This window comes from Frieseomelitta varia, unplaced genomic scaffold (assembly GCF_011392965.1).
Source record: "Frieseomelitta varia isolate USP_RPSP 00005682 unplaced genomic scaffold, Fvar_1.2 scaffold_231, whole genome shotgun sequence".
In the NCBI taxonomy this organism is placed as follows: domain Eukaryota; kingdom Metazoa; phylum Arthropoda; class Insecta; order Hymenoptera; family Apidae; genus Frieseomelitta; species Frieseomelitta varia.
Window position 1 is genome coordinate 561,266 of NW_025109959.1, and position 26,787 is coordinate 588,052.

General features: G+C 32.0%; 4 protein-coding genes and 1 long non-coding RNA gene across 8 annotated transcripts; 2 read left to right on the top strand and 3 right to left on the bottom strand.

The window, feature by feature from the left end:
* The first annotated feature begins 1,349 nt into the window (after window positions 1-1,349).
* On the top strand, window positions 1,350-4,849 carry LOC122527771 (saccharopine dehydrogenase-like oxidoreductase). Of its 3 annotated transcripts, none has more exons than XM_043652261.1 (8): window positions 1,350-1,507; window positions 2,075-2,254; window positions 2,330-2,505; window positions 2,609-2,925; window positions 3,044-3,190; window positions 3,268-3,358; window positions 3,447-3,709; window positions 3,784-4,849. In XM_043652261.1, exons 2-8 carry the CDS (start codon window positions 2,083-2,085, stop codon window positions 3,887-3,889), a joined length of 1,272 nt encoding a protein of 423 aa, XP_043508196.1. In that variant the 5' UTR covers window positions 1,350-1,507; window positions 2,075-2,082; the 3' UTR covers window positions 3,890-4,849. The 3 variants fall into 3 exon arrangements, with proteins under 3 accessions (XP_043508196.1, XP_043508197.1, XP_043508198.1); XM_043652262.1 differs by having other exon boundaries at window positions 3,447-3,705; window positions 3,780-4,849; XM_043652263.1 differs by having other exon boundaries at window positions 2,333-2,505.
* A 5,067-nt stretch (window positions 4,850-9,916) lies between these two features.
* LOC122527798 (GTP cyclohydrolase 1) lies at window positions 9,917-21,872 on the top strand. Of its 2 annotated transcripts, none has more exons than XM_043652309.1 (6): window positions 9,917-10,567; window positions 11,657-11,914; window positions 14,586-14,795; window positions 17,320-17,485; window positions 18,370-18,486; window positions 19,380-21,872. In XM_043652309.1, the coding sequence occupies exons 2-6, from the start codon at window positions 11,737-11,739 to the stop codon at window positions 19,507-19,509; spliced, it is 801 nt and encodes a 266-aa protein (XP_043508244.1). In that variant the 5' UTR covers window positions 9,917-10,567; window positions 11,657-11,736; the 3' UTR covers window positions 19,510-21,872. The 2 variants fall into 2 exon arrangements, with proteins under 2 accessions (XP_043508244.1, XP_043508243.1); XM_043652308.1 differs by having other exon boundaries at window positions 11,691-11,914.
* On the bottom strand, window positions 11,030-11,658 carry LOC122527800. The gene is made up of 3 exons (XR_006306411.1): window positions 11,328-11,658; window positions 11,266-11,269; window positions 11,030-11,228 (listed from the first exon to the last, which is right to left on the bottom strand). It is a non-coding gene; the product is annotated as an uncharacterized LOC122527800 (long non-coding RNA).
* An 8-nt stretch (window positions 21,873-21,880) lies between the features above and the next one.
* On the bottom strand, window positions 21,881-24,527 carry LOC122527799 (synaptonemal complex protein ZEP1-like). Its single transcript, XM_043652310.1, has 6 exons — window positions 24,135-24,527; window positions 23,917-24,019; window positions 23,493-23,663; window positions 23,006-23,431; window positions 22,720-22,910; window positions 21,881-22,488 (listed from the first exon to the last, which is right to left on the bottom strand). The coding sequence occupies exons 1-6, from the start codon at window positions 24,461-24,463 to the stop codon at window positions 22,173-22,175; spliced, it is 1,536 nt and encodes a 511-aa protein (XP_043508245.1). The 5' UTR covers window positions 24,464-24,527; the 3' UTR covers window positions 21,881-22,172.
* Window positions 24,528-24,810: 283 nt separating this feature from the next.
* LOC122527797 (rRNA 2'-O-methyltransferase fibrillarin) lies at window positions 24,811-26,740 on the bottom strand. Its single transcript, XM_043652307.1, has 5 exons — window positions 26,591-26,740; window positions 25,948-26,264; window positions 25,699-25,872; window positions 25,199-25,444; window positions 24,811-25,038 (listed from the first exon to the last, which is right to left on the bottom strand). Exons 1-5 carry the CDS (start codon window positions 26,601-26,603, stop codon window positions 24,853-24,855), a joined length of 936 nt encoding a protein of 311 aa, XP_043508242.1. The 5' UTR covers window positions 26,604-26,740; the 3' UTR covers window positions 24,811-24,852.
* Between the last annotated feature and the right edge of the window lie 47 nt (window positions 26,741-26,787).

The window sequence follows — 26,787 nt, forward strand, 5'->3', positions numbered from 1 at the left end:
TAGAAATTTGCTAGTTCAGGTTTTTAATTGCAAGGTGATATTCTAAACAGTGAGCTATTTATAATTTATTACTAGCTGAATACAGACCGCGAGTAATAAAAGATATGTTGTAAATATAAATTAAGGAAAATAAATGATGTAATAGAATAATTTAATATTGTATAATTGAAATAGGGCAATTACAATAACACATTTCATTACTTTCTAAAATATAATTGGAAGTACTCTTGTAACATACATAATTCATAAGTACCATACCAGTACGAATTTTGAAAATTAATTCATTTAACTATTTGCTAGAATTATTTTTTAACAAATTTATTAGTATAAATGAGAGAGATCCCTTTAAATATGTATTTAAATAATGCAAATATAATAATGATTGTTAACATTTTATTATTCATTTTATTTACAATATCTTGTAATTACAAGTATTTTCCAAATTATATTAATTAATAATAAAGTATATTTATTATCTCTTACTCTGTAAACGTTTTTACAGTCACAACAAACTGTAAATGAGAAACTTTCGTGTTCGACTTCATTTTTCACTGTTAAAGGTTTTTAAAAAAATCTGAAAAGTTCATTTTAGTATTTTCAAACCTTCTAAACTAGGATTAGAAAAACAAATTTAAACAATAACTCGTTTGTATAGATTATTATTGCCAATTCATTTGGGAAAAACCCATATCTTTCAAATTTGCTTGGACACAAAAGATTCCAATTTACAGAGTAAGAATTAGCATGAAATAGAAGGATAAACCTTGCACCTTGAATAAAAAATAAATGATAGACAAAAATGGGGGCTCAGAAACAAGTCAGTCATCTTTCATTAGAAATAATTTATACCATTATTTTTTTTTTTTTCATTTTCCTTTACAAATGTATTTTGTATGTCTAAAATATTTACATTTTTAGGTGTAAAAATTAGAGTATAGAATAATAGTGGTCAATGGGGGGGGGATAGGGGGGGAAAGGTTACAATACAATTATCAACAATCCTATAATTTGTACCATAAAAATATCTTTTTGTATGATGTAAATTATCAGTCGACGGAACAGTTTAATCATAATATAATTATTATAACGAAACTGTTTCATGGACTGAAGATTTGTACAGTACAAGTCGCTTTTAATAAAAAATGACTGACTGTTCGATATATCAATTTATATAATATACATAAAAAATTTTATCTACAAAACATCGATATAAAATCCATATATTTACAAAATAATATTTTATTTTTAGTATTAGAAATGACTTTTTATGCTTAAAAGCTTGTATTCTAAATATAAAAAACGCAAATCATTTAACGTCTTCTATCAATTAACATAATATGGACATGAACTATGGATATGGACTACGGACATGGACTATGGACAGTATGAGCTAAGGCGTAATTTTAACAGCACACACGGATAGAAGGCACGCCATTGAGAAGTCATCGCTAAAGCTAGCTGAAAAGAAGCTTATAATTCATAAAAATACACGTTGGAATCATACATGGTACGTATTTCGTGAACAAAATGTAAAAATTGTATAATTTCATAAAAACAATAAATTTTAAAGAATTGTAATTAATGTCAAATTGCCGGCACCATAAATTCCGTCGACATCAAAATGCGACAATATTCAAAATAGTATATAATCTAAAGGGCGTGTCTCCTTTTTATTTAATATTATGCTACGCATACTTAAGAAAATATATTTTAATTATTTATATGTATTATATATATTTAATTATTCATTTATATTTGTATTTAATTATTAGACTACCGATCATAGAATGCACGTAATGTAATAAAATACATAAAATATCTGAAGTATTTTTATGACATTTGGTATATAAAACAATTTCCTGCCAAAGTCCATGTATGCAATTACATTGTAATTAAAAGTCCATGTTTGTAATTACATTCTTAGAAATAGAAAATTGCATAAAAATTTGTAATTTCATCATAATGCATTTATTTGGAAAACTTTTATATAAAGAAAAGTTTTATATGTGTATACTTAAAAGTTAATTACAATTTTAACAAAAAAAATATAATTATTTATATATATTATTTTCAGATCTTATCATGACAGAGGCACGATTGGACTTTATTATATTTGGAGCTACTGGATATACTGGAAAATATGCTGTAAAAATAGCAGCACAATTAGCTAAAGAAAAACAAATAACATTTGGAGTATCTGGACGCAGGAAACAAGCTTTGGAAGCAGTTGTTAAAGAATTTGTTTCTGACATTGGTAAAATTAAAGCTTGAATAATTAAGTATTTTTATAATAATGATTATATTGTAATAATGTAACTTATATTTTTAGAAGATGTACCCATATTGATTGCTGATTTAAAAGATGAAGAGTCCCTAAAAAAAATGACAGCTCAAGCTAATGTGCTAATTAATTGTTGTGGCCCATATAGATTTTATGGAGAACCAGTAATTAAAGCATGCATTGCTACCCATACTCATCAAGTTGATGTCAGTGGTGAACCACAGGTAATTTCTTAAACTATTTCAAAATTATAAAGTATTATAATGATTCTACTTCTTACTTGTATTAAATATTTTTATATAATTTTTTTTTATTTTCAAATTACAGTACATAGAAAGTATTCAATTGAAATATAATAAGGCAGCAGAAGACGCTGGTATCTATATCATAAGTGCATGTGGATTTGATAGCATACCATGTGATCTTGGTACAATTTTTGCACAACAAAAATTTAATGGTGAAGTCAATTCCATTGAAACTTATTTAAATATGTGGGTAACTACGAAAGTTAGTGGTGCTCTCATTCATTATGGAACATATGAATCTGCAGTGTATGGTATGGCACATTCCCATGAATTACGGGAGTTGCGCTCCAAACTGTATCCTGAGAGATTACCTCCATTATGGCCAAAACTTAAACCAAGGTTGACAATAATATAAATATAATATAATTGTACATAATTGAAATGCATACATTTTTATATCATTTATATTTTCTAATCTTATAATTAAAAAATTTCTAATCTTATATAATTATTTTAGAGGTGCTATTCACAAATCTTCTGTATCGGAAGGATGGTCTATGGTATTTCCAGGAGCTGATCGCTCGGTAATTCTTCGTACCCAGCGATTTTTATATGATAAATGTAAACAACGACCAGCTCAAGTGCAAACTTATTTTACACTCAAGTAAGATTTATATTTAATCTAGAAAAATTACAGTAGAAATTTTATACCAAATAAATATTTTTCTTTTTAAATTACAGGTCATTTTTCTCCGTATTGACAACTATTATTTTTGGTTTAATGTTTGGAATATTGTCCAAATATGAATTTGGTCGTAATTTATTATTAAAGGTATTTTCTATTTTTTTTATTATAAAATATATCTTTCGTATCAGTTCAATATTTTAAAAACAATCTAAGTTTCACAAAACTTTTTTAGTATCCTACATTTTTTTCTGGTGGATATGTAAGTCATGAGGGACCTAAGCCAGAGACACTGGATAACGTTCATTTCTCTATGACATTTAAAGCAGAAGGATGGACTGAAAAATTAGCTGAACCTACTGATAAACATAAAGATTTACCAAACAAAGTAATGATTACTAAAGTTAGTGGAATTGATCCTGCATATAAAGCTACATGCACTATGTTACTCCTTTCTGGTGTAACAATTCTCAAGGAATCTGATAAAATTCCTGTCACGTACGTTATACATCTTTTATTTGAAAGTAGAATCTTTTTTACATAATTTTACAATTATTATTACATTATTTTAGCGGTGGTGTTTTAACTCCTGGTGCTGCATTTAGTAAAACATCATTGATTGAAGAATTGATTAAGAAGGATATTAAATTCGAGGTTGTTTCTTCCCTTGAAAAATAAAATCTTTCATATGGTTACAAATACAACTTTGCTATTTTATGGTGGAAGTATAAAAATAAGAGTTTTTTTATTTGCAGATAAAAGTTTCCGAAAAAGTATCGTTTTTTGTGTTTCAGTTTAAGGTGTTTCATTTAGTGAGCCATAAAAAGACGTAATTATATATATACATACATACATATAATACATACATATAATTGAAAGAAAGATAGAAAATTTAATATCACAAGAATTCATGTAAAACATTATTATTTCTTTATATTTAAATTTTTTACATTTGCCCGAAATATAGCTCGCAAAAGTATGAGTAGTATTTAACTAAAATATACATATGTAATAAAACAGTAAAAGAAAGTATATATACAAGTACGATATATGGGAAGTATTCAATTGAAATATTTATATCATGTGACCGTGCTGCAAGTTTTACACAACAAAAATTTGATTTGATAAAGTTATTGAGTTTAGTGATTAACTATAGAAATTAATGTTCTCATTTATTATACAACATATGTAACAGCAATATGTACTCCCATGAATTCTGTATCCTGAAATATTTTTTAAAGTAATTTTCAATAGTAAATAACAACCTTGAATTTCGTTTAAATGTGTTTTGGTACATTAATATTTTTTTGGGATAGAAAATGTTAATTTTGAAATTTTTAAATATTTATAAAAATTAAATATGTATTTCTTTTTTTAATAACAACAATAGTATATGATTAGTAGCAGTAATCCATTTATATTTTCTACAATCGTATTGTTAACTAATACAAAGAAAATATATTTATTAAAACTATTGAAATTATATGTATACCCAATTAACGCACATTATATTGCTCTCTATATTTATAATTGGTAAACAAGATAATGTTGATGCTATTTTATATTGCTTCATATATTTTAATACATGTTAATTATTTATATTGTCTTTCAATAAAACTGCTTTTCAGTGCAATTAAATAATTGCATTTAAATCAATCCTATTTTATTACAGAATAAAAATTAATTTTGTTTAAATAATTAGTTCCGAGCCATACCAATAGCAAAATTCCACTTTAAATTAATCATCTTTTAAATAGAATCAACACTTTAATGCAATTAGTTTATATAACTTCAGTGTTACTTATTCATTAAATATTCATTAAGCATTACATAATATTTTAATTATTGTTTTAATTTATTAATACATATTGATTTATATAACTTAATGTTAAAAAATTAAATTAATTTTTTATCTTTATTTCGTGGTTTACAAATGTTAATTCTTATTAATGAAATTAGTATTGATATAGAAAATAATATTTCTATTTAATAATCACAATTGTTTTTTCATTATACTGAAGCGATTTCTATAATTCTAATAACATTATCGATCTATTACTTTATTATTTATTACTTATTCTATATAAAATGATAAAAATATTAATCATTAATTTCTATTAATCATTAATACTATAAATATAAATGAAAATATCTTTCTCTATTGTTAGTTTTGAAGTGAAATGCGCGCCTGTTTTCTACTCTAATACTAAATTGACGAAAAGTGAAAGAGAGATCAGTTTAACAGAGGTTTCGTTCTCATTAGAGATATATAAATTCGATATTCGAGTGACGTTAGTAAATGATTTACACTGTAGTCTTAACTATTGCGGTTTTCCTTATTTCTCAAAACTTCATTATTCACTTATCTATATATAGATAAAACAAAAATTCAAAGAATTTGCACAATTTTCATGAAGGAAAACATCGAAGATCATCCTAGAAATAAAACGGATTGCAAAAGTAATAAGTTTGATGTCAAATTCGTAATTTTTATATTTTTATTATTACAAAGGTTATTGATCTTTAATACCTCAAACGCAACATATTTGAATTTGTTTCGACATAAAATAGTAATCAAGTAAACCACCATAAATCATTCTTTCTATAAAAAAAATTAGTTTCTCATCTTCTATAATTACAATCATTTCTCTCATAATCTCCAAAGCAAAACAAATTGTAAAATTTGATATATTATTATTTTGATATATTATTATTTAATTGTAAAATTTGATATATTATTATTTAATTGTAAAATTTGATATATTATTATTTTTTAAATTTATATTTTGTATAAAATTAAATATATTTTTACCGAATTCAACTGTAATAACTCAATAATTTCAAGATTCAAATCAAACTTATACTTGCATCAACACATGTCGTGCAGAAATAAGAAGTTCCCCAAAAAGAACGTGGATCTGGTTGATCATTTCCAATCCATTCTTAAATTTAAGAATACCTATTGGTTGAGAGTGTCACGCAGAACAAACAAAAACCTAGTGGATCGGTTACGCGTGAAAAATTAAAATTAATTATTCCCCTTATATTGTTAAAGAGCGTTTAGCTCCACCAGTCTGCCACAACGCGGCGCTAGTATTTCTTACCCCGTAAAACAAAGAAATTTTCATTTGCGAAAAAACCTAATTTAGCAAAATGAATTGTTAACTTTTGTGATTGTATTATTCTAATTAGACCCTTAGCTTTCTTTTCATACCTCATTTGACCCGTAAAATGCAGAAATAAGTATTTTTATAAATAATTAGTGCCATTGAGTTACCGCCACCATGTCATTTTGTGACAGTTCGCACTAATTACGAGAAAAACCTAATTAAAAGGAATAATTTCCGAACTTTTTTATATGCTTCCTCAAAACTAAGGTCCCTGCTTTCTTTCTATGTATATTTTGTCTTAAAAAAACGTATGTGTAAAAAGTTGATTTTTTTTCCAATAGATCGAAGGATGTCCTTGTCGCACACTGTTGCTTTCCTTGTCTAGCGTCATTAGACAAGGAGGGCACTAGCGTGCGACAAGGACAGACATCTGTGCGATAGACAAGAAGAGCAACAGCGTGCGACAAGGACAGATTTATGCGCGCGGTAGACAAAGAGGGCAAAAGCGTGCGATAAGGACAATAATATAAATTAGTTCCGGCACCTTTCCTAGGGGTGATCCACACGGTGCATTTATTAATTTTTTTTTACTCCTTTTTTTATTTACTCTAATACTTTAATAATAAACTATAACTAATAGCAATCAGATATGTTAGTTGGAATTTTTTCACAACTTTTTAATTTCATCATGATTTCTTCATTTATTAGACTAGAACGGATAATAATATAATATAACATTCACGAGGAATAATATCTTCTCATATTCGTTACATTTCTTTTCAGTGTGCAGCTCGATATCGTATCACAACAGATTTATATTTGCCAATCATATTAAATAACGATATTAGAAAATCATATCAAGTATCTGTACACTTTAAAAAAGTAAAAGTCTAGTGCAGAGACCTTGGATATAGAATTTCTAGTTCATGATACCATAAAGTATAGATCCTAACTATTTATCGTCTATTTAAGAATTATCATCTGTGAAATCTTACTTTATCGAACTATCATGTATAAAATTTTATGGATTTGAGATTAACTTTTAAATAATTCGAATAATTATTGGAAGAGGGACGATTTAATTATGCATTCGTGCTGCACACGGAAGTAAATTGAGACACGGTGACAATACTTTTGCTGGCGAACTCTCGCTTTCATAACTATACGCTTCAAATGATTCGGGGTAGATCCATTCCTCATCCGCCTATCATTATACATTCCTTTGGCATTGATTCTGTTATTACGTGAGAACGTCCTCGAATTCTTCGCCGATATACTCTGATTTCTTTACAATCGCTTTTCCTTCCTCCAACGCAACGGCTAAATTGGCGCAAAAAACTCCATACTCGTTAAGTCGTTAGACCAACGTTAATAAAATCCGCACAATGGATAGTCGAGAATATGTATTTCCCTTCTTCGTGGATTTCAACTAGATCCTTGTTGAAAAATGAAATTTTATGGGTTCATTGGTTCGTGTTTAGCAAAATATCAAATACTTCGCGATGTACCAACAGCAGCTTTGTATTGATTGCAAGTAGTGAAGGTCAGTTGAATTCCGACGAGTTTCAGTAGTTCAACTATGAGACGTAGCTTTATGCGCTTTTGTACACCTCGGTAGATACGTTATCATAGAAAAAAATAACATGGACTAATTGCACTATTGTTTCGCGTAGATCGTTTAGATGAAACAATGATTTACGCTTCTATTCATTTAGCATTGCAAAATGTTTTTGATTGGCTAGCTTATTAATTATAATTTATTTTCATCATATTTCTCCATTTCGAAAGTTCTATAGAATATTATACATTCGATATATAACATGGATGATGAGCAAGAAGCAATAAATGAAAAGATAATAAATAATTTGTTAGTTGAATAAAGGATTTTAATATATTATTAGAAACTGTAATAAATGGACAGTAACTTCATTGATTCCAACTTCAAGTCCTCTCGCAGTCTAATAGTCTAGCAGGAATATCATGATAACCTCATCGGCGTTGAAACTTAATTACTGAAACAGGGAATACCCAGTTGCATGCCACTATCATCGCTTTTATCACTGTCGCTAGTAATTACCATTAACAACAATTACTTATAATACATCGAGATCGTGTTATGAGGCTACTTTCAAGGTCGTCGCGCAGCATCCGAAAATACATGATCGTATACTATATCTATGGTATCTATACTACACCTGTTTTCCTAACAATTATATTACAGTCTACAGCGTTTTAGGAAAATCTCGATAGCTAAAAATACAGGTGTACAGATTTCTTTCGATCTTAACTTTTTTAAAATGCCTAGTAAAAAGCATGAAATGTACAAAAAAATCAAAATTGAGTACATAGTATCATGAAATCGGTGTTTAACGTATGCATCGAACGTGTATTAGAAAAGGTCTGCACGTATTAAACATGTTTGCACGATCTTAAGAAGAATGAAGGAAAAAGGTAAACTCCGGGAACCGGTCTCCTGGAAATTACGATGACGTAGATTCTGACTTGCATTCTAAAAACCCATAAAGGATGGACTTTCTGTGCTTTCCTGCCGGTTCATTTTCCCTGTAATCAATCTCTGTGTCATGTAGTATATACATTTGTTTTGCACGGGATGCAAAGTTACCTGAAAAAGTTCAATTATATGAGTCAACTTTCTTTCACTTTAAATCTTCTAACAAATTATACAAATTAAACGTAAACTACAACAATACAAATTATACGTAAAAGAGAAAATATATGCCATTATGATGTTTTTATTATAATTTTATAATAAAACATTTTTTTTAAGTATTAGATATAATAAAATATTAAAACACGCGGATATTAGATGACTAAGGTAATATATCGATAATACATATGATGATACATAGATAATGTATACGATAATACAATCGTAAATTAAAGTATTTGCATTGATTAAGAAGATGCAAATTAACGTTGATTTTTATTAAAATTGAAATATACGTATCTGCTTTTATTTCCATTATAGAAGCTGGTTATTCTGGAGTTAAGAAGTCCATTAATGTAGCCGCACCCAGGATTACGTACGCTTTATAAAAGCATTTTAAATCTTGGATTGCAGAAGTTATTTCTGAATTGACATTCATTACTGTGTCGAATAGTAATGATTAAAAAAATTAATAATCTGCAATTGTTAAAGACCAAAAGAAGGAAGAAATATCAAATTCACATTGATGGCCCAGAAAGTGATCCGAGGCGAAGAATGTTTTTAAATTGAATTATCTCCTTTGACAGAGTTGAGAGGTATAAATTTAAATTACGTCTTTAGTCGTTTCATTTATTGCCATATCAATTCCGTTAAGTATATTTTATTAAAGATCTTAATTGAATTTAGAAATGATAAATCTTCCTATATCTCTTTTGCAGGCTAAAATCATAAACTCATGAGTGTATCATGTCGATCTCGCAAGTTGCTGATATCTCGATGCTTTCCGCCAGTCGAGGCGCTACTTGTCACTTGAGACTGTGCATCTCGCGGTGCATGGTCCATGCAAAGTTGGGTATTTCCCTCTCAAACGCTGCACCGGGAGGATCTCGTTCGCTTGGAGGGAGGTATTCTCGCTTCCATGTCACTCTCACCGTGCACTCGCATGGTATATACTGAACGCGGACGCGAGATTTTGCCCGTCAGTTGCGCAATCTTGCTTTTTGGGGATTGAGTAGTGTCTTAACACGGCTTAACAGTTTAGCTAGATAAAAGAAGAAAAAAAAAAAAAGAAAAAAAGAAAAGCGATCGTCGGGGGAAAGAGAGAGAGAGAGAGAGAAAGAGGCAAAGATACGGTGCGGAACAAAGACAGGGGAAGAGTGATAGAGAGGGAAGAACCACAGGGAACATTCGCACTCTCCACGGGTTCTGTCGGTTCAGTCACACTGCGTCATTCGACTGAGCGACATCACGGTCGTTTCTCTTTCCTTTCAGACTCGTTGACCGCTCTCCTTTTTATTTTGTTACTTCTCTCTTCTCCCGTATCTCGAATCAGTACCTGTCTTCGTTCTTTCGTTTGATCCTCCGTTTTCGTTCGTATTCTCTCTTCGAGGAATAAAATCCAATCGCGATCGTTCGATCTTTCACGAACAACGAAACGTTAAAGTTTCCAAAAAGCAAAGGAAGGATAAGTGAAAGAAACAGAAACGTTGAACAATTTTAACGACGTTTCACATCTATTGTACCGGTGCTCGACGAAACTTCTCGAAGGGTTAATCAACAGATTCAATCTGACTGCGAGTAAGTTTCATCCGTTTGACGCTCGAATCTGATTCACTGAGATTTGCCGAACGCTATATGTACGTACACATAGTACATAAATACACGCGATATTGTTCGTGAATTCACGTAGTAAAAAAATTAGCAACGTGCTTCAAAACACTTCGAACCTTATACGTGTTCAACTATTTTCTCTTATGTTATGCTTCATCTTACGTTTTTATATATAAGACGCGAGACATTTTCTGTCGTAAAGTGTCAAGTTTTTCAACCTTTCGTTGAAATTTTAAAGACACAAGATTCGAAAAGTCATCGAGATTTATAAAATTTCGAGTATGAAATGTATCACGATATGATACGAATCTTTACAGCATTGGAAAGTTTCAAACTGTTTCGAAATTCAGAGTCAAACTGTCTAGAAGGTAGAAGCATCAGGGGCAAATTGGCAATGACCATCAACGTGACTCTATAATTCGTAAAAAAAAAAAAAAGGATCCTCTTGTCAAACGACACGATCGATCAGTACTTTCTCGCCGGCTAAATTTTTCCTGTCATAGAAAGCTGTAATACTAATTCATCGTCACACTTGAATTACTAGTATAATAGGATATCTCATAAACAGTAATGCTTCGCTAACTAGTCATGTATCATGTTGCTTGTTCGTACTTTATTAATTATCAAGCTATATAATATATCTTAATATATTGTAATATATTAACATATCTTATTATCTATATACATTAATATATCTTAATATATTGTAATATATTGTAATATATACCTAACACGTTTATTTTATTAATTTTGTACGCATATAATACCACGAAACTAGTTTCAAGAACTATTACGGCGGCCAGTTGACGAAGCATACAATATCAACTATTAATGTTTGAAAATTAAAAATGCTACAGATTCCTTTTTTTTAATCACGATTCGACGAATATAAACCGCTATTGTTCGGTTGTACATACGTATTGGTAAATAACACTGTAATACAATTATTGTTTTAAACTCTGCACGTTTACCGCCAGTCACTTCGTTTCTCTCTTTATTTTCCATTTGCCGTGTGCCGTATTCGTTTTACGAAACACTTTGAATCAATTCTGATAGAACGTCTGTGTTCTTCATCGATCCTCGAATTTAGAGAAGAGGCCGTGTTGCGATTGCTGCTGTAGTCGAGAGGAACAGTCATGAACGGGATTTCCAATCAATGCGCGAAAATCCAGGACCTGGACGACAACGAGGAGGATCGCAAGATGATAAAAAAGCCTGGACCACTGAGGACTGTTTCCTGGTCGGAGAGCGTCGAGGAGTGCAATTTAGATGTGCCGGGGACACCCAGAACTCCGCGTACCTCCACCACGCCAGGTATTTGTTTCCACAAATGATTAACAATTCTCCGATTAGGCATTTTACCACGTTCGCATCACAAATCACGAGGTAGATTCCTAGATTAATAATAGATAACGAGCTGGTGGAATGCCAGAAACGAGTATCATTTATTTCTACCTGATCACCAAGTAATTCATTTTTTTCGAGCTAAATAGACGTAATAATAATACGATACAATATCGAATATTATTATTAAATAGTGAAGCTGAAAGGCAATTCATGTTCATTTGCATTACATTTTGCATAATGGATGGAATGAAATAATTTTATATTATTGTGGATTTAAGTGTGGTAATATCGATGTTCCTTGAAAATTATATGATTTATGGTTGACCAAGTAAGTAATACGCGATTACATTATTATTGTGTGAAACAGCGTTCTCTTTAAATTCTCTTCATCCATTAAATTTTTCCTTAATAACGATCGTCATTAACTCCTTTGTGCACTCCAGTCGTCTGAAGAAGAATTATTTCAATTTCCTTAAGGTTGCAGTATTTTTCCCCATTAATTCCATGCCTAATCGATTGGACAAACGTAACAAATTCTATGAAATCGCAGTCTGTTGTAGTTTCTGTAAAAAAAAAAAAAAGACAAAGAAAAAGGAAAAAAAACGTCACGTACCAAGGATCACGATGAGACATTCGTTGTTACGTCTACTGTTTTTATCCATTACTTTTTCATTGTTTTTTAACCCGAATCTGGCTACGTGACTGACTTTTAATTTTATTCCGGAGATCATGTTGATATCATTGATGAAACCGACGGCACGTGAAAGAAATTTTGAGAGTTCCAGCTATAGTTTTCGTTTTCGGGTCAATCATAATCTACTGATCTTAAGATGATAAAAATCCTGGGTACTGTTAAGGTACAGTTATGATGAAACGTAACTGTAATGTTACGAATATACATACGTACGATTCCTGGAAACGTGACTATCAATTTTCTGATGGAAATTCATTTTCGGGTGAAAACAGATGAAAAAATTCCATGAATTTTCAATTGATCGTATCATCCAGTTCTCAACTTCTTTGACACACATACTTACCACGTAGTATTTTCGATTGCGATAGATAAACGTGAATCGATAAACGCGACATTGCATTTTTCTCGCATGCGACTTTTATACGAATGCAAATCTTGAAATGATTATTAATATTCGCGTGATAACCGAGTTGTTGTATGCCTTAGGCAATGTGCATGTATTATGTTTCGCAACAATCTCCTTATCAAAACTTGTTTACATTCCTGTCTTTAAACGAAAGTCTTAAAGTTGTGAGAAATTTTGCCGCTAAAATCACTAAATACTAGATTTGTGAACATAAACAGAAACCAGAGACATTAACATGTACATAATTATATTTTGATCGAACAGTCGATGTTGATCTTTAATAAATGAAAATTTATATAATTCGAGATAACGGACGTAATTATATCAAATCGAACTTGGCTAGCTAGTTTTCAACAATGCGTGCAATATGCATGCAAAATATTAACTGTGGAAAACGATTGATTCGGTATATCGGCGCAACGTCGTTACTCGGCTGAATCACACGATACCGTTCATTATAGCAAAAGGATGGTTTAACTTAGTTTCTCGCCGTGAATACGCCAGTTCCAATGTTAAATCCTGCCTTCCATGCTTCCACGAATAAATCTGCATCGAGAGAAGTCCTGGGAAGTTGTTTCGCTTTAATACGCTCTAGATTGCTCGCAAATGGAGCGTTATACAAGTGATAAATTATTTCTATCGATAGAAATCTCGTCTTCTCGTCGATGTAACGCCGTCGTTAATCGTTATGCAACAAGTTCGGCAAACGCGTGCAGGACGGAGGCGGCCGTCACTGGCGAACTTCATCGTGAAATGCATCACGAGATTGGAATATTATACGCATACATCGTTCGAATGGCAGCACGAGACCTCCGTCGAAACGATCGATCCATCGATTGATCCGTATCTGCTACCGTTAATTACAGCGTTATGCTAATTGCGAATGGGAACGCTTAACGTTCGTGAATACGCAATCGTTTTTTTTTTTTTGTTTTTCTTTTTTTGCTTCCTGAGGGAAGGGAAAAAAAATTCATAATAAGCTCGGTAATTGAAGTTGACGTTACGTATCGTTCTTACGTCGTTAATTCCTTTTACAGTTTTTTTTTCTTTTTTTTTTGCGACACTATCGAAGTCTCTAAAAATCCTTTTGTACATACATTTGTACGTACATACATACATAGTTCGGAGGATAATCGAGAGATGAAAGACACGTCATGAAAATCTTTATTAGTCAAAGATTTGCAGATAGGTGTTTGCTGACAACATTTATCGCGGTAGATATTACAAATAGCAGATACTCGTAAGTTTCTCGCGAAACAGAAAGATATCATTGACTTTTTGCGAATTATGAATGTTGTCGTATAATTATCTCTGGGTTATTGCCAGTGATAGCAACGACACGTACTTTGCTTCGGTTCGAATCGAGAGATCAAGAGTCAGTAACGAGATCTAGCTAAAAATGATGAATTATATACATTCGTGATATTAGATGTAAACACTGTGGGATAAATTTAAATTTTGAAATGTTAATAAAGCTCGGTGAATTTGAAACCGTGACCTAAGGATACTCTAAAATCTTTGTTCACCTTTTTTTCCAGGGCATGAAAAATGCATGTTTCATCACGATTTGGAGCTAGACCACAAGCCACCTACACGCGAAGCTCTACTTCCGGAAATGTCACGAAGTTACAGACTGCTATTGAGCTCACTTGGCGAGGATCCCGATCGACCGGGTCTTTTAAAAACTCCGGAACGTGCTGCGAAAGCCATGCTGTTTTTCACAAAGGGTTACGATCAGTCCATCGATGGTAAGTCGTCTTATATTTTTATTTATAACAAATGTATAAAAAGGAATAAATTGGGCTAAAGGCTTTATACTTAAATACCTAAGAATAAAAAACACATCGCACGATCGAAATTAAAAGTTAAGAGTTAATCGAAAAAGATTCAATCCTCTATTTAATCAAAAAATAATACATAGGGCAATTAATTATGAATCTCTGGAGGGACAAGGTCGATAGAACAGATAAAACAGATGAGTATGCCCACTCGAGGAAAGTGCCGTCCATTTCTTTCTTTCATCCTTCAAGTTACTTGAGATCTGTCACAGGGGAGAAGAGAAAAAGACTTAAGTACGATTCGAAAAAAAAAAAGAGAGCGGTAAAGCTCATGATATAAATGGGGCTCGGGGACGCACAGCAACTCGAAAAGGATTTTACCTTTTCCTTCCATTTGTCATATCCCACCGAGTGGAAGTTTTACTGTTAATTGTGATTCCACGGACAGCTAAATAAAATAGAATTATCGCTATGTTTTAATTTATCTCTCTGATTAAACCTCTGAAGTTTATTTCCTCGAAGGTAATATCAGGCTCGATTTATAATGATTTTATAAAAATTTATGTTCCAATTTTAATTATTAACAAACAATTTCTCAATCACAAAGGATCTATCGAATTCATCTAACTGATTAAATACACGTGGCAGTTTACGTGCCTTGCTTGTATTAAATGGATCTGGATAAAAAGCCGGATCTTGTACGACTTTGATGTAGGTGGAACAGTAGCTACAGGTGGCGGTGAGACTTTAATTCACTTCGACTTAATCCTCCATCCAGCTAGAGTGGAACTACCCTCGAAATAAGCCCGGTTAACGGCAGTTCTATTCGCCCCAGTGAATCTGAAACGAGTCCGGAGCACTTTCATACGAAAGCTCGACCCATACTCTCTCTCTTTCTCTCTTTCTCTCTCTCTCTCTTTCTTTTCTACTCACTCTCCCACACTACCCCTACGCAATTGTTCTCCTCTGACAAGTTCTCTTTGCCTTTCATTCTTACCGATAAGCTTCCTGCCCCGAATACCTGCTGGAAATGCATCTAGATGTAATATTTGTTTTCGAATGAAATCATCAGTCCCCCGTCTTTTCTTTAATGAAGACTTGAGAGATCATTACAGAAACATTAAAGAAACTCTAGAATCGGTGGCAGAAATCGGGTCGAGCTTATGGCCATTAAAATCCTATTATAGGATTAACATTGAGTTGAGCATTCGTTAACTATCGTTGTAGTTCATATTACAGATTAATATACTGTGCAAAACTATTACAGACAGCTCATTGTTCTATGGATGTAATGTCAAAATCGATATAGCCCGTTGTCTAGCTTTCCGTGCCATATGTTCGCGATTGCACTTTCTCTTTTTCTTCCCTTCCACTATTCGATCCTACTATTTCCGTGGATAAAGATTACCAATAAAGGATATATAACGATTGTTAGATTAATGAGTTTCTGTTCTTCATATTCTTACTTTCAGTCGAATAGAATTAATCCGGATCGAAGGCCGATCGTGTTAGATCGCCGAGTCGAAAAATTAAACTGTACGCTTTCAGCGTCTGCTTCAAAGGTAATACATATAGAAGAGAGGAAATTGCTCGAGTCTAGTCTATCGTCGAGATGTATGTATGTAGGTGTGCGCGTAAAAGCATACGTTGAAATAAATTTCCACGCGTCGAAGCGTTTAGAATTTATTTTTACCATTTTTTCGTCGCGCTGAAAAGGTTTCGTGATGTCGAAGGATCATTTATTCACATCTCGGCAGGGGCATCTTGTTACACATTGAAAAATACACTTGGTTAACCGGGACGCGAATTCGTTTCATCATTGCCGGTCATTGTGAAGGTGTTTCTTGTTAAGGTTGCCGTGGAAACCGTGGAGAGCACCCTCCATTACCTACCCACTGACACCTAGCAACCACCGATTCATACCTACACACCACCATCAGCGTGGACGATGTAGTAAGTAGGTCAATATCGAGTAAATCACAGCTAGGATCGTGAGGACCTTAACCCACGTGCAAGATGTGCTCTCGTAGAACAATTTAAACGAGCAACATTTTCCCATCTTTGTACAAGGTTGGTTGTTTTTTTCTCGGACACGAAGTCGCTGAAATTGTGCAACGATCGTGCGATCTCGATAAACGAGAACTGCCTCTGGAAATATCTGCGCAACATTTTTTCCAGCACAATATATCTGTGATTCTTGCTTCCTTATTTATATACATGAAAGGATGCGATAAGTCAGATTTCGAAACTACTCTTCAAAATTTTCAAAATGATGATTGCTCTGGCTTAATAATTAAAAATTTATATACATTAAACTTAAATCTTTGAGCCTGTGATTATATCATGTTATAATTTCCATTAATATTCAGTCATTAACAACATTAGAATCAATTATTTAACTCGAGTGTTGCAAGAGACCAATCAGATTTTTCTCTTACAATTTTCATGCAATATTCACGAACGTGTGCATAATGAATTCCTTTCTATTTTTCAGATGTTATAAACGACGCGATATTCGACGAAGATCACGACGAGATGGTTGTAGTGAAGAATATCGAAATGTTCTCCATGTGCGAGCATCACTTGGTACCGTTCTACGGAAAAGTCTCGATCGGCTATCTCCCCTGCAAGAAGGTCCTCGGCCTGAGCAAGTTAGCTAGGTAACGAGGAATTTTCTTAATTAGAAGGCAACGTTTATCGAAAAATTCAATTGACATGAGTCAGGTCGGTGCTATAAATCCCGTAAAACAAACTGGCTGAATTGTTCGTTCAGATCAAGGCAGGTAATATCTCGTCCCGTGGAAATGGCGATTAATTGACGGTAGATTATTTGCATCGGCGACAAATTAAATCGCTCTGATTGAACTGTCATCATCACCCGTTTTATTTCTGCTAATAACCATATCTTGACTCGCGCAGTTTTATTTTCCACGCGATTAAAACCTGTCTCCCACGAAGCTAAGTGGTTACGACGTGATCCGATTGATATAAAAATTATTGAACGTTGATTATTTCTCTCGTACATCAGCTGTATGTTTTTATGGATCAATCGAGTAATAGATAAGAGTAATAAAAATTTAAATTTGTTATCGAGCATAGAGTGTTTTGTTAGATATTTACGTAGCTTTTGTGAAAAGAGAACAACTCGCTGAAATAAAAAAATCGATTAGCCCTGATCGTGAAGCAATAGCATGATATGAATTGTTTCACAATTTCGAGATAACAAATTGCATTGGTGGTAATAGTCAACAGTAGTAGTTACGGCCTTGATTGAAAGCATGTTAAAGCGGAAAGAAAAGAACGACGAGGGCCGATCGTTGGCACGCTGGCCACTTTCACCCATTGCTAGACTCAATTGACGTCCGCTTGTCAGTTTTAAATGTTATGAACTTAACATTATCCTTCAAACGGATACGATTTTCAGACATCCGAGTCACGGTCGCGGCGGGAACGTTCATTCTTTGCGTTTCTCACGGCGTGTTTCACATTTTTCTAATACTCCAAATATATACTCACTCTCGTTTTCTTATCTGACACCTTACAGAATCGTAGAGATTTTCAGTCGACGTCTTCAGGTTCAAGAACGTCTTACCAAACAAATTGCAATAGCGGTGACGAAAGCGGTACAACCAGCGGGAGTGGCTGTGGTCGTCGAAGGAGTGTACGTATATTTTAACAAAAAGAAAATTCATCCAGTATTCTTACAATAACCCTTATAATTTAACGATACAAAGAAAATGTACAAGATAGATCGGGAAGATATATCATTCCATCATATAGTCTCGCATTTCCGTCGGTTTCGTTCCAATGCACTTGGATCTTGAGCAATAGTTTTCGCAAGGATTAATCGTACGTAAGAATCTGACCTTGTTCTAACAAGGTGCTATCACTCGATAGAAAACGCTTCAATCTTCAGAACGTATGTATAAAGATATCTAATTCGTTTATGTGTAAACATATTTAACAATTACGATCGTGTAATCTACTAAATAACAAGTCCATTAGTAGTCTTCGATATTAAGTTGTGTTCAACAATTCAAATATCGTAATCTGTGTCACACATATTTACGTGTATATATATAGTCATTAACTGCAAATAAATTATCCAAGTTTCACGTGATGAAAAAAAAAAAAAAAAAAAAGAACAGGTTCGGTAAAGGGAAAAATAGGATTTCATTTTGTAATTAAAAAATTATGTGTAAGATGATTAAATGATACATTGAGAGCTTATAAAAATAGGGGATTGTTCAAGAGATTAACTATCGTCTTTAGTACTAGGATCTCTTTTAAAACAGCGAATACGTAATTTTTGTTTGATTGTATGCACATTGTTTAATATACGCGTTACAATGTATTAAAATTATAATAATCTTTATTTCTTGGTCATTAGATAACAGTATACTTGTTATCTAATCTCGTAGCTAGATCCTAAGCTCTATTTAACGCAGTGAATTAATTGCTCTCGATTCTAATGGTGAGGCTTGATTAATTATTCAACAGCATAGCAATACTTGCAGAATAATAAAAACATTATTATGTATCCTTATGTTACAGACACATGTGCATGGTGATGAGAGGAGTGCAAAAAATAAATAGTAAAACGGTTACGTCAACGATGCTTGGTGTGTTCCGAGATGATCCAAAGACTCGTGAGGAATTCCTCAATTTAGTCCACAACAAGTAAATCTCTTTCGTCGGATCGTCGAAGCGTTATTGGCCACAAGGAACCAATTTAAAATGGCCCAGATATGATTCTTGTTTAAACGTTTTTGTCATATTGCTACCTCACTACAGAAGGCGTCCAAAAAACAGAAAAAAAATTATTAACTCGACGGCGTGTTTCTTTGTAACATTTCTTTTACTTTCTTTTTTTTTTTTTAAGGATATATCATTTCGTACATGCCGATATCATAAAAAAAGAAATATAATACTTGATTTTAAGAATATCGTTGTACAATCAGAATAGTCCTGTCGACTATCGCAAAAGAACGACAAGGCTGGATAATGTTGTCTAAGACGTCTTTGAACAAGACGCCCTTAAACTGCTGATCGAGTGACACAGAGACAATATGGTAGTTACATAACTTACGAAACTTTGCGTGAGTTCTACAAACTGCTGCAACGCTTCTACTATCAAAAAAAAAAAGAGAGAGAGAACTTACGGATCGTTTCGCAAAATGACAACGTTTATCTTCGTTAGGGAAAATCGACGCTTTCAAAAATATATTAATAACATTACCACGCTGCTGGACCAGCGTGGTAAGCTGTAATTATTCGTTTTGGTTATTGTTATACATTACAAATATCGTAATGTTATTGATGTATTCAGGAAATGGACAAATAATATTCAGAGACAACTACGTTTATAAAAATGAACTTAAGAAACTCAGATGGGTTTCTCGATCGGCATGAACTATCAACGATTGCCAGGACACTTTCAACCAATGGCCTCGTGACTCGTGACAATACATACATATTTTAGATTCTATACTAACACATTCTGACTGAAAAGTGCCCGCCGTCATGCCAATCGAGAAATACTGATAAGCTCTATTATATTTTGAAAGCGAAATGCTTACGGCAAACAAACGACAAACTCCTTCGATTCCGTTATCGTTTCCAGCTTGTAAAACGTTAACAGCCATACGTCTTACAACTCGAAACGTTTTGAGAAGTTCCACACTCTCTTTAGATTCTGTCATCATGATTTCTTCTTGTTACTTTTTGTTACTACTAGAAACTTTTCCTGTACAACTGATACTTACGTGTGCAGTCTCTTTTTATGGAAAACGGAAGCAATTTCGACGCACAATTTTTCAGCCATACAATGTGCGTCGAAAAACGAATGTAAAAGAATCAATAGAAAAGATTATCAAATTTGTTTAATAAATTGTATATTAATTCTTTGCGGGCGAAACGGTTTGAAGCCGAACGTTCTGCAGAATCGAGTCGCTGCAGTGACAGTCGTCTGAAATTATAGTTTAATTGCACACGATATCGCTCATAACGTTCCCAGATGCCAAATTTTAGACATATCTATGAAAGAATTATAAAATATATTTACTAATACTTTTTATTAGATAAATTATTAATACCAAATTACATTTAATAATACAACTGTAAATAACAGCTGTCCAATTTAATTTGTGGGCGTTTTTGTAGCACTTCTTTTTCCAATGGAAGGTGAAATTTGCTAGATTTTTCTTTTTTTATCTTTAATTTGTTAATAAATAACGTACGCGTTATATAATGATAAATTTAATATCTAATGAAAAAAATATTTATTTTGCCATCTTATTGCTTTTCTTAAACAATCAATATTATAAACACAGACCATATTTGTTTAATATGTGTTTAATTTCGACTCTGTTGTTTCGCAAAACGCATAATATGTGTGTTTCGGCTCTATTGATTGTTTTCACCGAACGCATAAATGCTACATTTATGACGTTAAACACATATGCGTCGATCGTCCGCAAAGGATTAATGCATAATACCGAAATGTTTCGACACAAATGTATATTTATGTCATTGTTTTATACATATAGTTTCAGCTAATCAAATTAATTGCTTTAGATAATCAAAGTTCATATCTAAATCATGGGAAATTATATTCGAATATAATAACGGTTAGTACTTAAAATGAGTAGAGCATTACATATTTTATAATTGTTATTACTTTATTTTAGCCATGACATCGTCCGTTGTCGTATCGTTTAAAGAGAAATTTCAAAAATCGGTATCTCAATAGATCAGATTCAATGATTGGTGAAACAGATTGTTTTTATTTTTCCAAATACTGTTTGTGAATATTATAATTTCATTACGCATTCGTTGAAACTTCTATGAAATGTGTAAAATACTATGTATCAATGATGTTTAAGGTATAAGGTCCAACAGAATTTCACGGTATCTTTGATATGTCCTCCAATTCTATTTTACATTATATAATGAAAGAAATATTTTAATGTTATTTATGAGAATGGATATTTAATATTTATAATATTTTTCTGATGATGTTATATAAAGTTATATTTATACTTTCAATGCCACGTTTCTTTATTACTTTCACATCATAATATGAAAGACACTACAATTTTAAATTTAAACGATTCGTTTGATCGTGTTTTAATTAAAAAGTTCGGAATTTCTATAGTGAAGAGGTATATTTCTATTTTTATATGAAGAATATTTATGATTTTTAAATGCGTCGTATTTTATACAACGACATCAAATTCACTTCATGAAGCTTTTATTCGTATTATCACGTCATATCTTCACGGCTAATACTATTGCAATGAAATAGTTAACTTTAATATTTATATCTCAATAATGAAGAAATGAATCTTATATAAATCTGGGACACGGTGGTATTTCAATCTTTTTCATAACCGGTGAGCCACAAACTTGAGACATTAACATGTTATTTGAGATACAAATATTTTCCGTGTCTCTCTGATGAAGAAGAAAAAGCATACTACTGTTCGACGCGGGTTTCCGACTTTTTCCAGCAGAACAGCAAGGACTGGCACAAGGTCGTTTTACAGTATAATAACTTTGTTCGTGAACAGTATTTCTTCCACTATTGCCAGTACGTTGAGTGACGCAACCTTTAGCGAGACCAGCCGATGCACCGTCCTTTTTACAAGGCACAATCGGTTCCCTGAAAGTGAAACTTTAATGAGTCAAGATTGACCTTGTTTAGACATAGATCGATAAATGCTCTTTCTTTTTTTGTTTCGAAATGAAAGGATCATAAACGCATAGTATACAGACTATCAATAATAAATGTTTCTTTTTCCCTTCATTAACATCATTAAAATTAATTTCTTTCTTTGTATCCTTCAGTTTTGAATACTGATTTAACTATAAGATACGAAATTTAAAATCATACGTAGCAGAAGCAGGACAAGGTGCACAGGGAGTACAACATGGAATTGGCGGACAACGCAAAACTCTCAATGCTTCGACATTCAAAGAAGAAACACCTCGTAGTAATGCTCGTTGTATCGCATTCTCATATTCGGCACGTTCTTTTATTATACGTTCATTTTCCTTACGAAGTCTTGCTATCTCACCTTCAAGCTGTTTAATCAAACAGAAGTTATATCAAAACATTCTAATATAATAGTGTGTTTCATCTAAATTCGAAGACAAAAGTAACGAATCTTTTTATTTACTTCGATTTCTCGTCTCAGTGAATCTTTATCTTTCAAAATTGATTGAATAGCTGCATCTGTACAAATTTCAATCTCTTTGGGCTCTTTTGTTATTCTTTCAGTGTCTTCTTTTATCACTCTTTCAGTATCTTTTTTTATTACTCTTTCAGTATCTTCTTTCATCACTCTATCTTTTTTCATTACTCTTTCAGTATCTTCTTTTATCACTCTTTCAGTATCTTTTTTTATTACTCTTTCAGTATCTTCTTTTATTACTCTTTCAGAGCCTTCGTTTTTTTTTTCTTTTTCTTCAGGTTCTTTTGGCTTTTTTATATGTTTCATAACAACTTCTTCTTTTCTTGCTTCCTCAATAACAGGTCGAGTTTCTGGTTCTACCGAAGCCTCAGTTATTCTAGTTTCAACTATCTGAGTGGCTACATCTAATTTCTATAATAATATTACAATATAAAAATAATAATAAAAAAAAAATTTTTATTGGTAAACTCACCTCTCGTTCTTGCCGGCATTCTGCCAGCAATTTCCTTAGATTGTTGATTTCACAAGCTTGTGCTATCAGTTCTTTACGTAATGCATCGATCTCGTTCTTACAAATGTCCAACTTGTTTTGAACCAACCCAATCCATTGTTGTATTCGACCAAATATGTCAGCGAACATCAACTTTTATAAAAATAAATTCAATTCGCATGTATTACCTTATATGTACTTATATCTACTTATATTTTAAGTAGAACTACATTTTCTTTATAAAAAAATTACGAATTTATTTGTTTTACGAAATTGGGAGTTTTAAACGACAGTCTCATTCATTCATTTTTATTTATTTGTACATTCAATTCTATAAAGCGATTTTATTTATTGTACCCTCGTTTTCCCAATTTCATGATGATTCTACTTGCGTACAGGGCTCAACCTTTGAATCATGCTCAAAATTCTCGCCTAAGCTGGCCAATGCTTTACCGACTTCTTGTAAATTATGATGCACATAATCAATCATTTCATCCACCTTCTTATCTCTGCAGTTACAAAATAATGCTTTAAATACTTTAATTATTTTAGTTACTAAAATTGCTTTTTCAAAAAAAAATTTGTCTTTTTAAAAAATTGAATGAAGGAAAATAATATTTATACCCGGTTAATTCTGACACTTGCGACATGCAAATACAGCATGGTCCAACTGTAAGAATAGATTTTCCATCTTCTTTTTTCACAGATGCTATTTCTACTGCTTCAGTTTGTTCCACAGTTTTTTCCGCTGGTTTCGGTATCTCTTCCCTTTCTTCGAAAGCATCTGCCCCTCCTACTAAACGATCTAGATTTTTCACAGAACAATTAAATTTACGGCTTGTTGTAATTAACGATTTCTTAAATTTAAGCACTCTATTTGATGGTTTACGATTCTCATCGACAGCATTATTTCCTAAAAATAATTTTCTATCGTTACTTATGGTTATAATCATTTATGACAGTATCAAAGGTCTATGCATCTTACTGTTTTTGGATATATTCAACGATGGGCGAAACATTTTTTTAGTTTATGTGTAACATAATGAATCGTATGATAATAATATAAATTAACTTAATTAATTTTTACATAAATTTTAAAATTTAATCTTGAAAAATTTATCTGAATAAAGATGTACAGAATGTTATTATAATTTTCATTTGTTTCTGCAATACTAGAACACATACAAAGTATATGTTTTAATAATGTATAACACTTAAAATAAAAATAGATTAAATGCAATTAAATACACTAAATATTTTTTTAAAATTTTTTTATTTCTATCAAAGTATAAGTCTTATGATATAAATATAAATATAAATTTTAAAAATATGTAACGGAATCTTAGATATTTTTAGGAGACGAGGCATTTTTAGGAGGCGGTTTATAAATTCCAACTACAACAGCATGATCTCTTTCATATGGTTCTAGTGTGATTTGTTCTTGTGGTTTAAATTTGTCAGCAATTAATTTTTTCACTTCCGAGGCAAATACTGCTTCAGGTTGAGCTGTGGAATCTATACAACTCGCCTAAATCAAAGATAATCACTATATAAACTTAAATGCACATGTAATTTATGAGAAATATTTGAATATTTTTTTAAATATTAATTATTTTACACACACATATATATATATATATATATATATATATATATATATATATATATATATATATATATATACTTGCCTTAATAGAAATAACAAAGTGACCTCCATTCCTTAAGTAAAGTTGGGCATTCAGAGCTAGTATCCTGGCTTGATCAGGTTGTGCCACATCAGCAAATATTGTATCTACTATTCCAACAAGCATCCTATACTTGAGAGGATGTCTTGCATCTTCAATTATAGGTACAATATTTATTCGTTTTTGTGCAACATTTAGAAGATCTCTGCCAGATCTATGAGAAAATTCTACAGCATATACTAGTCCTTCCTAAAACAAATTTATAATCATATGTTAAAAATAACTTGTAGATTTAATTATTACTTGTTGATTAATTACAATAATAAATTATTAATTTTGTACACACGTTTTTTTAAAGTAAGACATAATGTATCCTACTTAGTTAGAAAAACGGGAATGTAATTTATATAGCATAATTCCGACACCAAATTAGCAATAACACACTAAAGTGGCTCTAATGTATGCATTTATACATATTAAAAAAAAAAAAGATATAAACTCACTGGACCAACAATATCTGATACATGTGACACTGTAGTTCCAGATGCAGCACCTAAATATAAAACTTTGCTTCCACGAGGCATATGAATTTGATCTATTCCTCCAAGTATGGCTGCAGCTAATTTTGATCTAAATGGATTCCAAACCCTATATTCAATCTTCTCACCATCCTCGCCCTGCAATATTCACATAATTAATCATTTTATTTTTCAAAAATTAAAAGACAAATTATGTTAATTTGCTTATATTACCTGTACAGTTATCCTCTTTTCACCATATACTTCTGAACCTGACACTGAATTTAAAGTAACTAATGCATCTTCTTTTCCTCTAGCTATAAAAACACCTTCATGACGATGTGGTTCTATGACTACAGTTTTGCCACCTTTAAAACCACCTCCACCGCGTCCTCCTCCTCTTCCTCCTTTACCTACACGTCCTTGCATACCTCCACCTCTTCCACCACCACCTCCTCTACCACCTCCTCGACCACTTCCAAATCCTCCTCTTCCTCCACCACGTCCACCTCCTCTACCTCCTCTAAATCCACCACCACCTGGTGAAAATCCTATAACAAAATTAATTTTATAAATTTCTTGGATACGTATAAGTGTATAGGTTAATGCAATGTACTATCGTACAAATATTAAAATTATAATTTATTTGACTGATGCCCTACGTATTCACATAAAAAATGATTGATCACGTTCGCCTAAATTTATATATATAATTTATAAATTAAATAACCTTATAGTGCACGAGTATAAAATAAGTAATTATTTACATACTAAATTACAAACATCGTGTTATGACACTAGAAATTTTCATTTCACAAAATATCGATATAAATACAATAAAGAATATAAAAGCAACATGAAAAAGATTATTAATTACCTGGTTTTCCCATTTTAGAACTTAAATATCCGACTTTTTATTCTGAATTTATATCAGAAATGAAGACTTGTACACAACGTCCGCACGTGCGGCACAACAACTCTGCACGCCCTCGCGGAAATGACATTCAATCCCAAACATCTTCCGGTTTAACTCGATATATCGGTTTTAATATATTTACATTATCGATACATTAA